Consider the following 13,915-nt stretch of genomic DNA (forward strand, 5'->3'; position numbering starts at 1 on the left):
GATGCTCCTGGCGGCGTGATGAATGAGATGGCTTCTAGACGGTAAGGCTTCACACTTCTAGATCTCAGCATCTTCAAGGGAGGCAAGGGGTTAGCTGGCTGGGTGTTCTTCGGAGCATAAGGCACATTTAGGTGCAAATTTTCTCCTTTCTTCAGACATTCGTTGGTGAAATGGCCCTCTGCACACTTCACGCAACGTGGATTCGCGAAGCAGGTCTCTGATCCGTGCCCGAGACGTTGGCATCTGTAGTATTGTAGCAGAATTTGTGCTCGGTAAGGCTCGACCGTGATCTTGTTGTAGTCAATGGCGTCTAACTTGGAGAACTCTTTCCTTCCCTGCAAAGGACTACCAGGAATAGTGGAATGGGTATACGTGCTGTGTTGTTCCCACTACGTGCCCGTTTGGTCAGTATACTGATACGTTTTACTGGAAATCCCATATTTGTAAGGTCTGCTCGGAGTTCATCTATCGGCGTATCCACCGACACATCACAGAGCATAATCCAGAAGTCATACTCATCAATGAAACACATCTCAACAGCCAGCAGCAATTTAAACATTCCAACTACGCAGTCTACAGACTCGACCGAACTACAAGACGGAAGGGCGGACTTCATCTCCTTGTGAATACCTGCTGCCATTTGCAGGGAGTTGACATCACAGAACATTTTGACACGTTGGAAGTCTTCTTTGTTCTTGTACTGGATGGTAATACATGAAGCTGTATGTTTAACTGACGGTCTTGCTGTAAGCTTATGTACTATTTGAGCCATTGTTGCGTATTTGTTCTTTATTTCATAAAGATATATAGGAGGCTGTTTCTCATCAGCTTCCGGTTTGGTTGCTGGAGTGGCCGTTGGAGTTTTGTTTGCATCATTTTCCGCCTTACTTGCTGTAGAGGAGTCTTGAATCTTCTGCAAGGGTTGGAAGGTGTTATTTAAGAGCAAGTTTTGTCTTTTACGCTGTTTAATAAGACGTATTGTGCGTTTCGGGTATTGGAAATCGTCGGTGTCAGGTATGATATCGTCGTCTGTACCTGATGAAGACGAGTCTGAGTGATGTCTCTTGACGTGCGAAGGTGGTGATTCGTCCATCACCACTTCCTCGGGTGGTCGTGCTGTGTCTCCTGAAGGTGAAGACGTTTGAAAAAGCTCTTGGCTGGAATTAGAGCTTGAGTTTGGCTGCTCAGGAAACACATCTTCTTGTGATCCAGGAGGTTTCTTCGTTTTCGTCGAAGCTGACATTTTGTCTTCTTGTCGGTCCGCGCTCTGATGCATCCGAAGATAGTAACAGAGTTAGGTGAAAAACGACGTTAAAAATTTATGAAACATCTCTATCTTCCAATAAAACCCTTAGAGCTATAGTCACACACAAACACACACACACACACAAACAACCTATCGCTGTTATTAATATACTGAACAAATTTGTAATTGGATTGGATCGTCATTGTTCACTGTATTATATATTGTGTTCAAGATTACAAACTGGGGTTTTTAAAAATAATTCTAAGATTTGTACTTGTGGCTCAATTGAAAAGCAACAACTTCTGCAAGATATGCGACTGCTGCTACAAATAAACCTACCCCAATCAAGAAAAAAGCCGACTGAAGATCTTCTAATCTAAGAGTCACTGCTTGTCCGTTAATTTCAGGATAATAGCTCAAGATTGAACCCATTTTCAGGTCGGTGTTACTAGAGACTTCTTCCTGTTGCCACTTCTTGACAAGCCCTCCCTCAACCATTTTATTTAAAAAGGAATCTATCTTGTATTTATAGGGCGAATTCTTTTGGAGTGCCATACCTGCATTGAGAACCACCACTGGCTTCTCCATGAGGAGCAAGCTATCCCAGGTTTCTTTAGAAATGTAATCTGCATCCGACACGTAATCCTTGTCCAATGACTCTACGACCACACTATATGTACTCCTCAGAAGCCAGCTGTTAACTTCTTCTTTGGTTCCAAATGGACGAAAATTCTTCATAAGCTTTGATGAATCAGTGTATACATCACTCGATTCTCGAAGAACGGAGATGATGTAGTCATTTGAAGAACCCCATTGGATATCACTACTGGCTAGTTCCTTCGGTGAAGCAAAGGGGACTGTGAAAGCTGGAATAGTTAAGTGGGAAATCAAGCTGCTGCAGTAGAACACAGTTACAAGATAGAGATATATAGTGATGCACATGAAATGGAGTCTCATCGGGGTGTGGATAGGATCTGGGGCACCGTGAAGAGTAAACAGATTCAGAATATGCAGAAGAGTCTGGCGGAAGTTTGCGTACACTGACGGTTGTGATGTTTGTCTTATCTTCATATATATTCGTGTTACTGCACTGAGAAAGAAAGCACAGAATAGTGTCGCACTTGCTGCACTGATCCAGACGTCCTTCTGGAACGGACGAGAAAGAGCAACTATGCCAGGCAATGGTTTTGGTTTTGGTACCAAGAAAGAAAGTCCGAGCCTGGTGTATGGCAGACTGAATGTCACTCTTGATGTAAACTCGTAGCTCACGAAGATCCCACAGATGCCGATGTCTGCTCTGTTCTCGGCGATATCACCTAGAACTCCGCTTGGAGGCTTCACGTGACCCCATCGTTCCTCATTGCGAACAGTCACACTGATGGAAGAACCTAGAGCCCGCGCTATTTCATCAACCAATCGAAATTCAAAGCCTCTGAATTTCAGAGTACCTGAACTGTTCACTACCAGTGTGAATGGTGGATAGTGGAACAGGCTTACCTTCAGTTCAGTAGCACGAGGAGTATCTTGAAAAAGATCTGCATCGACTGCCATTCCACGAGACCAGACAATAGTAGAAAGGCTAGTGTTATGTACAAAATTTTCTTCAGCCATTGATGGAGCAATTATTAGCAATTCATGTGCATTAATGCTGTTAATAAGAAGCAATCGTGGTATATTTAGCACGTGATCACCAAAAATTCGAAAATTGTGTGATGAATTAGATATGAGCAAAAGCAAACCATCATTTGAATGTCTGAAATTGTAAGAGTTATTCCCGACGAATAATGTATCCAGAATTTTATCATCATGGACAAAAATCACATAGTTTGGACAATTAGACAAGCTATTCAATAGCATTCTTTGATGCTCGGAGTCACTTTCTTCTTCCAAGGCAATAGTCACTAAATATATTGAAGACACTTTCAAGACCATCTGAACAAAGTTCCCCAACAGAGAAGTATTTTGTGCACCAACCGTAATACATGTTTGTACTGGTAGAGAAGGTAAGACAGCAATAATGAAATCAATAACATTTCTCGTATATGGCCCACAAAGTCCAGAATTCTCTCCAAAGCAGTACTGAATGTCGATCCACTTCAAGATGTCCATAATTTTACAGCGCATTCCTGTGAAGTAAAAGTAAAATCAAGTTATTCACATAACCCAAACTGTGTCAATTGACACACATATGTGTAAGTTTTTTACTCTAAAGTGATAAACATTCTAATGATGAACTTTTGGTGCATCATAATACACAGCGAATGCCTAAAGGGTACTTTTATAAGCTGCCGTTCGTGTGATGACTAAATTGCATCAATTGAGACAATCCTCTGACCATTTCAAAGAAACCAGAATTATACTTTTAACACTGTATCAGTTGATGAACACAGATTAGATGCGTTTCTAGTTTTATTGTGTGTATCACCGTATGTACACACTAGTTTGTTAGTGAGTTAATATTCTCATTATAATTGTCAGGAATTTAGTTCACGTGCTAATGAATGATATTCAGCAAGCAACTTCCCCCACAATTCGTTGTGCCATATTTTGGGCAAACAGTTCAGATCCTTCGTTGAAAACATACCGGGTAAGCATTGTGCGTATGATCTTTGCCGAAGTTATTCAAGCTATGATTATCATGATCATATGAGGAATGTGTACTTTTTTTTTTTTTACCTTTTTCGAAGCCCTAGAGAAACTGTGAAAACTATGTGTAGTGGTTAAATGCAAATTTTCTCGCTGTAGGAAGGCTTCTCGTACGCTTTCTTTAAAACACATGTTTGACCGATTTCTTCCCAGAGTAGGCTGCTTGATGACGTCAAGGTGAATATCATCCATTGCCTAACATAGAACAGAGGGAATGTTCGACCATCCGTTCGTTTTATGCCACGGCAGTGTAGGAAGAAATCTTAAAAGTTTAAACGTTACAACCTCAATTAATTATAGACTGAGAATAATGAAACTAATGCTTTGCTCTTTAATGCTACGGTAAGTGCTGGACGAGTTATGCAATTTTAAATATTTACTTTGCCCTTAAATTATTCTCAATACGTCTGCATTTAGAAAATTGTGAACATACCATTTCAGATTCTGTCCGAACAATGTAGTTAGGTGTTTAATACTGTGCTGATTTTCATAATGAAAGCTCAGTAATTTAAACCACAGTTTTATACAATACATCTTGAGGAAAGTGTTGCATATCCGACCTTCTCTTACCAAATTAACCTTCCTTCCTTATATGTTGCTTAATCCCACTTTTTGTAAACATACGAAAACCTTCAGTAAACTAACACAAATGGTTCATTATGCTCTTGTTTATTAACCTTTGTACAAACAGTAATGACGACTACTGCGTGTGCTGATGGATGAGTACAAATTTAACCACCATCCATTACATTCAACGGTAAATGTTCGTGTCTTGTCAATCGATTAAAGAGTAAACATGGAGTGTTGACTTTATTGAAATATCGGCGACATTTGTTGTTCCATGTACTAGAAGCAAAGATGACTCTAATTATTTAGTTTCGTGTTATAACATTAGTTACAAGAACTTTTTGTGTTGATACGTACTGAAGATAATGTATTGATGTGATGTGTTGGAGCACGTTATTCGAAGCCAGTGACAAAATGTTCATAAGAGTAATTATTTACTAAGATTATTAGTTAATTACAATACTTATTCCTGAACGGCGAAGCATTATTCTAAATAATATTATTGAATTATCGAACAAGATTTGTTTCAATGAATTATATCAACGTTAACCTAGATATACTGCATTAGCAATGATTGAATCTGATAGTGTATATATCTAATGGAAGCTTTTAAACTGTGGAATCGATTGGTTTGGTTCAAGCTAAGTAATTATTGCTGACGTTAGGGGTCGATTTGTGGATGTGCAAAGTTGAACATGCAATTTATTATAACTTAATGTACAGTCAGGCGCGGCTCGTGCATTATTTTTCTGGGGTTCACTGAAGTCATGTGACACATATTCAGTTTCTGCTAATAGACTTCCTTCAAACAAAAGGATTGGGGGGGGGGGGTAAAATGTTTGCCCAATTTATTTTCATCTGGGAATATAAGGTTCCATAGTAGGGGTTTGAGAATAAATTCAACTGCAATAAAATGTGCCTTTATGAAAAAAATGGTGTTTTATTGGAAAAAATCATGGACGTGCCTGTGTACAGTATTACCAGTTGACTGTAATAACTTTGCTGAACTATACGTAAGAGATACGTACTTTGTGTTGTGTTAGTTCCTAAAAGCATAGTGAGTATATAGTGTCGCCATACAACACGAACAAACTTTTATAGCGTGCAGAAGACATGGAGGCGCTGGTATGCGCAGGGGGAGCTGATGGGGTTACAGCCCCTCCCGAAATTTTGAGAAAATAAAAAAAATTAAAAAAGTCAATATACTGGCCATGGCAGAAATTTATTTTATTTTAAAACATAAACTAAACGTAACGTTTCAACCTTCTAGCAAGGTCTTCTTCAGACTCTGTACCAAGTAACTACAAATGAAACACGGAACAACACAGGAATATATATATACACACAAGAAACACTCCCCTCCAGACACAAGATTATTAGAAAGTTGTTTTTTCTGGAACATTCCAGCAGGTGGCTTTCCCTTGTCAACTGTACTTTCACCTGACAGGAGATTTAGCTAAACATTTCATTTCATAAAATAAATTTCTGCCTTAGTCAGCATATTGAGTTTTTCATATCATGGAAACAAGGCTCAATGGTGTTAAAAAAATAAAATTAAAGTGAGTTGAGAACTCAAAAAAGGGACAGATGTAAATTCAAATCTTCTTTAAAATAACCCCAGATTAACATTTTTGCTTTCGAGTACAATTTTAGTAGATTGAAAAGTTCCAAACATACAAAATATTTTATTGTGTATCCTGCTTCCCCTAAAACGAAGGTATGTACTATCCACCTTTAGAATTTCAGCCTCTCCCGAAAAAAAAATCCAGTGTACGCCAGTGCATGGAGGTGAACAATATTTCAATCCACTTTTAGGCACTGTGGGCAGTTTTATCTGGTTGTTTCCGGGTTGAAAATTACAGAACACGGAAATCCTGAAATAATTTGAATGACCTTGAACATCAGCGATGACCTTACCATGATTCCCATTTCAGAAAGAGGTTTGACCCCGTATTGACAGACTCGATTAGCAATTATGCTAACATACCTAAGCGCACGGCCATGAAAAGAGGCGGCTGGGTAGAATTGCGCTGGTGCTACATATTGGAAAAGCAAAGCGAGAGCGGGACAAAGGCCGTTGGTTCCCGCACACTGTGTGGCAACGTCAACCTAGCTGGGTTGCCTAGTTCGAGCGTCATAGCCGGGGCACACAGTTGTCATCCCTACCTTTCGAGAAAATAATGTCAGCTTGTATCATAAGGATTACATTGACCAACTCTACAACGAGATCTTTCATTGTCTTAAACCTCCAAACACACGGAGTTGTGCTCCGACGTGGCAACAGTGCGAACTTCTACCACCCGCCTAATTTCATGGCAGTGCGTATAGGTAGCTATAATTATCACATAAATTGCTTAGATTACAGTCTACGTCAGCTGTGGCCAACCTTTTTTGGTTTGAGGGCTAATTTACATTTCAAGAATCACTTATCTTATTAGTAGATCTCGGATTTTAGGTTTTTAACCTATTTTTTCCTTTGCAGGTAAATAAGAAATAACAAGTTATATCAGCGTTTCATTAAAAAACGAAACAACTGATGAAGATTTATAGTGCCTAAAATAACCTATTTTGCATGTTAGAACGTATTTTAGGTTTATGTGCCTAAATTAAACCCTTTTTTAGGTTTTATATCCTTTTTAAGTTTTACAGAATTTATGTGTCTCACAGAGGTATTTACTAGGTTTGGTGGTGAAATAATTCAATGACTGGCGTGTTTGAAACATGTTTTCTGTCGATTTCCCTCCCTCCAAGTGTATGATGTTTATGAAAGCTTTAAACAAAACAAAAATGTCTGACTTCACTGTTACCTGCAGACAGTGGCGGCGAAAGGGGACAGTTCCCCCCTACTTTTTACCCTGCACTATAGACTCTTAATGCTAAGCCTTGCCTACTAAGATAAAGTAAACTGTCCATGCCCCCCCCCCCCTTCCTCCCTATTCTCAGTTCTGGCACCCAATCGACTCTACTGCCTGCACAGTTCCAAGTGCAAACTTCTGATCTGTGTTGTCTTGCTCACTTTCGCGTCAATTTGGTCCTTCTGCCATTCACGCCTTGCGAAGTAATACTTCAGCATTCAAATTAGCACTACGGACTATGTTTCTGTTGAATGATAATTTTCAGCACATGAAATGAACCTCACAGACAAAAGGTGGAGTTTGAGTGTGGATAACGCAAAAATATTCATGGTGGTCACTAGGACCATGATAAAATTCAAGTATAATTACTTTTTTTTCAAGGTGAACTTTCCAAAAATTCAAGAATACAAACAGATGTTTTCTCTATTCCAACCTTCCCTATTACCGACTCTCACCCTCCCTTCCACACGCAAAACTATTGACAATATAAAGGGTTTGTATCACCCAAATGTAACAAAAAATTTACCTAATCAACTTCAAGATATATTATTTTGTAATAATCTTCCGTTTGTCAGATTGATTGTTCTGTAAAAGACACTAACAAAGTAAACGGATTGAGAAAATTTTGTTTTATTTTCTGCGTAGCTTTCTTTTCAATTCTCAAAAAATTGAATGAAATAAAAGCTAGACTGAGAGAAACTTGCCTCAGGGCATTTATAAACATGTATAAATTTAATGGGATTTGGATTAATAAAAGTTGCTATTTTTCACGTCTATGGAGAAAAATTGGAATAGAGAAAACATCCGCTTGTACCTTATTGCATGTCTTGCCAAAATTCATGAATAATTTCCAGAGCAAATAATTCACGCATAATTTCCGGTGACAATAATTCAGGTGTAATTCCCGGAATTCAAGGAATTCCAAGTGAGTAACCACCCTGATATTGTGCAGCAAATTATACATACGTATTTCATTTTTCATATCAAGCACAAGTGCAGTATTATAATAATTTGTAGATAATTTTGAAAATGATATAAAGAAATGAAAATTTGTTTAGAAAATTAATATTTGGTTATTACGGTTCTTGTGAAATTTTGTTTTTAACGATTGTATCTAATCAGTATTTTTCAGGAATTTTGTACCAAATTAAATCTTTTTACAACCTATTTCAGGATTTTTCAAACCTAATTTAAGGTTTTTAGAACCTAATTTAAGGTTTTTAGAACTCAATTTAAGGTTTTTATAACCTATTTTCGGATTTTTAGAGCCTATTTTAGGAAACTAAAAGTACAATTTTTAGAACCTAAAAATCCGAGGTCTACTTATTAGACCTAACAACGAGAGCCTAAAAAAGGAAGAAAAGGGCCAATACCATAAAATTGACATTGATTATTTTTTTTATTTTATGTATGAATTTATTTATTTATTAAATAAGTTTTGGCTTCAGTACTGTGGGCCTGGCACCTGTTTTAGGCCATATCTTCCCAGTTCATAATCAGCATCTTTTCATCCTTTTAATGAGAAGGTAAAATTTTCTTTTTACATAAACATAATTCCTAGAAATGTTATTCTTTCAAAAACACATCTTTGCTTTTTAAAAAAAAGTATTTTACTTGTTGCTGGGCATCAGTAAAAAAATTACACAACTATTTTGTACTTTCCAGCAGTCAGTTCACTTGTTTCCAGACACTTGACACTGCATTCCGCCAATGAGTTTATCGTTCAATAACGAATTGTTGGTTACTCCGAATGGAAAAGGCTAATAATATTTACATTTTTTATGGTTAATTATTATGTGATTCGACAAAGAAATAAATTAACTGTTACAACAAAGCTCTTTTCCTGTTACAAACAGTTTAACATACAGAGAGGTAAGTAATAAAATATTTTGTGACAATGCATAATAAAATCCCTATGATATGACAGAGCACCGCGGGTTACCTCTCGCTGCTTGCCGGTCGACGCGTTGGTCACCCCTGGTCTACGTGTTCGAAACGTGTCCTACTATATCTACCAGCACCTAATAGTAGTTGAAGTTGGTCTTGGACACACTGTATTTATATACATAATAAAAACATTTTTTGGACTTAAAATATTGATGTGCAAACTGTATAACAGTGAGAGTCGAGGTGGCATAGGAATCAACGCAGCGTCTTCCGACACCAGAGGTCCCAGGTTCGATTCCCGGACATGAATGTTTGTCTTATAGATGTATAGAAGCTGTAGACAAAAGTAAGAAATTGGAAGACTAGATAATAAGATAAATACGTGGATTGGAATTTCAATAGTTGCAACATTGTGAAACATAGAAGCTAGTTTGGTATCTGGAACAGATCAGGGTAAATGGATACACTTTCTATACTACATGGAGCTGTGTAGTAATGGAAAGAATGTGATCTGTCACTGTCATGATGTTTCTAAATTGTAGCAGCTAGCAGGGTCATTGTGGTAATCCTGACAGACATTCTAACACACAAATTGTACAGTGCAGATACATCTCCAGTAAAGCAGAAACAACATTCGCGTGTCCTGAGCTTTGCATCATCTTGCCGCATCCAATATTCCTGATTGAAAGATTTTACCCATCCTGTTAGTTTTCTCCTGGGTGTTCCAGCTAAAAGTAGTCCGATTCAAAGACATTTGTGTGAGACAAATGACACCTATATTGCACCAGTAAAATGGAATGGACCATTGTAACGTGAACCGTGGTAGGTACTCAAGGTCATCAGTACAAACCCTTCATTTCTTTCATGGGACACTCTGTATATGGTAATGCAGACCAATGTGTGAAGTAACGGGAGATATGCCTGAGACCTCTCCCCCCCACCCACAAAAATATGTATCCCAGCAAAACAAAATTATTTTTATCCCTGCCAGCAATATTTGTATTCCTCTCAAAGAAAATGAGATTGAAACCACGTACTATACTATTTCTTAACTATATAGACAATCATTCGTGTCAATTGGTCTAGTCATCAAAGATCTCCCTGCAGAAAAGTATGCAGCTTTGTGGATTAAAGAAGGACACCGTTCTTCACCCGACCAACCTGACCGGGCCGAGACAACAGCAAGATGTTTTCCCCTTAAGTTTACATGTCTTAAAGTGTTCACAAGAAACTTGTGTAGGTTAGATGGACGTTAAGTTTAGGTTAGATGGACGTTAAGTTTAGGTTAGATGGACATTAAGTTTAGGTTAGATGGACGTTAAGTTTAGGTTAAATGGACGTTAAGTTTAGGTTAGATGGACGTTAAGTTTAGGTTAGATGGACGTTAAGTTTAGGTTAGATGGACGTTAAGTTTAGGTTAGATGGACATTAAGTTTAGGTTAAATGGATGTTAAGTTTAGGTTAAATGGATGTTAAGTTTAGGTTAGATGGACATTAAGTTTAGGTTAGATGGACGTTAAGTTTAGGTTAGATGGACGTTAAGTTTTGGACTTACCAATAGAATTTTGGCCCAATTTTCGCTGCTACTAGCTTCAGAGCTAATTCTATGTAGGAGTTTGGGCTTGCTTAGATTGTAAAAATGCTACGTGTTTCTGAGTTACATATAAATGTAAATGTTATTATACGATTTAATGACCACATAAACGTCCATACAATATGGAAGGGGGGCAATATTTATATTTCTCCACGGTAAAAGCCAAGCTCATGCGTTATGTTGTGCGATTCACATTCTAGCATCTGAGTGATAATAATATCTCACGGTGTCCATATTATCTCAAGAAAACGAAATATTCTGAGCTTGTTTGCCATACATTTCCTTCCGATGAGAAGTTCTGAAAAATTGGGATAGTAATTCCTATTGCAAATACAAAATTTCAGGTTGCTAATATTTTTTTGCTATAATATTACGAACGTGATTTAAAATCCGAGTTATTAGGAATTACACCGAAGAAGAGACTGAAGAAAGGTGCCAAACCTACATTGATAATGATGATGATAACCGTGTTCGTAATGACGTGTGAAGTAGGGATGGCCTAATATTTTTTCTAGGAGTATATGATCGTAAAATAAGGAAGAGAATACATTCTACCAGAAAAATGGAAAAATTGTTAAATCTCTCTCTCTCCGAAATCCGGATTGCCTCCGAAATCCGAGTAGTAAAACTTCAGAATCGAGATTTTTAAATTTTCCGGAATCCTGGTATTTTTGGCCATCATTAGTGTGAATGTAAGATGTGCTAGGAAAAAAGGTTCTAACTAAGTAAGGAAGTATGTCTGTCACCTCTAAAACAACAATCTTGATCGGTCTTGTCACTTGTAAGCATAGTAAACACAAAACAACAGGGAGTACTTTGTGTTTTGTGAAGCAAAAACGTTTTTCCGAAATCTATATTTGAACCGTAGGATTCCAAAAATTAAAATGAGCAGGGTGTCCCACGAACGGCGCAACTGGGAATTAAGAGTGGCGTTACTTTGTAACCGAAACCTGTACATACATAAGTCATACACCAAATGTTAGCCCTGTCCAAGTAGATATTTTTAAACATAGAAACAACAAACGGGGTGCAGTGTTGTTCATGCAGTGTTGCCAAATGTAAGTGAAAGTGTAAATTTATTTTTCCACAAAGCATGGAAAATTGCATGTCAAACATTCGTACGGAAATTTGGACGTCAATTTCCACCTTGGGTAGGTGGACTATTTCGCCATCTATAGTTCAGAGAAGAAAACCGATCGTTTTCGCGTATAGCCAATCCTGAAATGCCTCGTAAAGGCGTACCGGTCCAAATGGGTGTTTTATAAAAATTATGAAGTACAGTGGCAACACTGTTGATGTTTGAAGGCAACAAAAGGTGTGTTTAGTGATGGTCTATGACATGGAAATACTGGAAACAGGAAAAAAAGAAAATGAAAATTATGGTGAAAATGAAAAACAATGGATCCGGAATTGCTCTCTTTCTAGTTCTTTCCAGCACTAGCCGTGGGTAAATTTATGATCTTGCTTACTTACATATTTTTTGTAATGCACCATTACTTTCATGTATTCTGTGTAAGTTGTGTTGTGATGCTCTTCAATATGTGTTATTCTCTTAAAAACAAGAGCGTTGCATGCTTTACAGTGCTGGAAATCAGACACTCTGATAAGTTTCATCTTGATGACGTCACAGAAACCCTGCCGTGATTGTAAACTTGGGGCATGAAAAAAATGGTGTCTTATGACCAGACCTTCAAGAGCGGCGGAAACTAGTCGGCGAAAGACCTTGGACTTTTTTGTCTGGGGTTTCATTAAGTCTAGGGTGTACTAAGTAAAGATCAACACCATAGAGCAACTGACTCAACGAATAGCTGAGGGGAGATCACGCAAGTTATGTTGAAGCATGTGTTCCGGTCTACGCAAGAGAAGACTTACAGGGCCACCACATTGAAATATACTGAGTTTGTCTTCTATTCTAGAGTACTTTTCAGCAGTGCTGTCAATTTATCAATAAAGTGCTTTTTGATTAAAATGTCAAGAGACTTTTGAATCGCCCTGTATCAATCCTCTGTTTGGAAGAATACAACAAGTTAATATAAGGAAAATTACTCTAAATTAACTCACCAATATGTCTCCAAACCGTTAAGTTATTCACGAGTGTCAATATAACGATGTGATTTCCAATTTAAGGCTAAAAATGTATATTCTGATTCCATTCAGAACGTAATAAAAAAAATGCGTTATTCTGAAACGATGTCATTCTCTTCTTACGTAAAGAATGGAAAATGTCAAGTAACTCACCTTTCGTGCGACTTTTATTGGTTATCTGACGTTGAGAGTGGAATTCTAGATGGAGACTTGTCGATAAATGATCGATAGTAATTTATCTTCCTGACGATGCCTCTTTTTCAATGTCAGGTCGTGAAGCGGACAATGTGCGTGTTTAATATGGATGTATTGTGGTTAGTGCGTATCATATTCTAGGTTGAATACTCTGATAGCATATCTTTATTGGCACATAAGCTGTACTTTACACAGTAAAGTTATATTGACTTATCATTTGTATAATTTTTGTAGAAAGATCAGATAAGGTAGTGTACGTACAAGCGATCGTTTCCAATGGTTTACAAGACGGATGGTAGTCCACATGGCAGTGCAATCGATACTTTTCTTATCAGAGCAATTCAGCTTAGCTTGTTTCTTGGCCCCACCTAGTGGTTGCAGGACCTTGTAGTTGGTGGTGGGGCTTGCGTGCTCTGATGATCCCCTAGGCTATACCGGCGGTAGCATAGCTACTGGCAGGGTCTCCCATGCCGGGCAGGCTAGCGGGTAAAGAGCCAGACTAAGAAGCAACCTAACAGTCAACGGCTCCAAAGGCGGAAGAAGATGGATGGTCATCTCAACGGCTGAGGAACCTAGAGGAGTAATACCTCTATAAAAAACCTTGGTCCATCTGGCTCCGGATGGTAGAACCTTGTAAAGGCCCCTTGCCAGGGTTACGGTGAAGACCTCAACGACATCTGTGGCGGAGAAGGAGACCTTCGGAACGGCAAAGATGGCGGAAGAGGCAACCCACCCTCTTGGGAGAAGAGGGAAACCACTGCCTTGTGAAGAAGGGGAACTTCAAAGGATAAGGGAGTAAACCCCGAAAGAAATCCTGGTCCCCCAGGTTGGAGGTTGGAG

General features: G+C 38.3%; 2 protein-coding genes across 2 annotated transcripts in view; both read right to left on the minus strand.

The window, feature by feature from the left end:
- Window positions 1-1,507: 1,507 nt before the first annotated feature.
- LOC146000398 (ionotropic receptor 21a-like) lies at window positions 1,508-2,797 on the minus strand. The gene has a single exon (XM_083138028.1). The coding sequence runs from the start codon at window positions 2,795-2,797 to the stop codon at window positions 1,508-1,510; it is 1,290 nt and encodes a 429-aa protein (XP_082994154.1).
- Window positions 2,798-2,998: 201 nt separating this feature from the next.
- The window catches only part of LOC145987332 (tetraspanin-4-like), a 78,742-nt gene continuing 67,825 nt past the window's right edge, over window positions 2,999-13,915 (minus strand). The window contains exon 5 of the mRNA XM_083121899.1: window positions 2,999-3,372. Coding sequence (XP_082978025.1) covers window positions 3,343-3,372 — 30 coding nt within the window. The 3' untranslated portion in view covers window positions 2,999-3,342. The remainder of the gene's footprint in view (window positions 3,373-13,915) is intronic.

The sequence above is a fragment of the Lepisma saccharinum genome, chromosome 1 (assembly GCF_977018435.1).
Source record: "Lepisma saccharinum chromosome 1, izLepSacc3.1, whole genome shotgun sequence".
NCBI classification, from domain to species: Eukaryota; Metazoa; Arthropoda; class Insecta; order Zygentoma; family Lepismatidae; genus Lepisma; species Lepisma saccharinum.

Excerpts from the sequence above, each read along its gene's own strand:
- LOC146000398 (XM_083138028.1), bottom strand. The coding sequence starts at position 2,797 with ATGGCAGTCGATGCAGATCTTTTTCAAGATACTCCTCGTGCTACTGAA.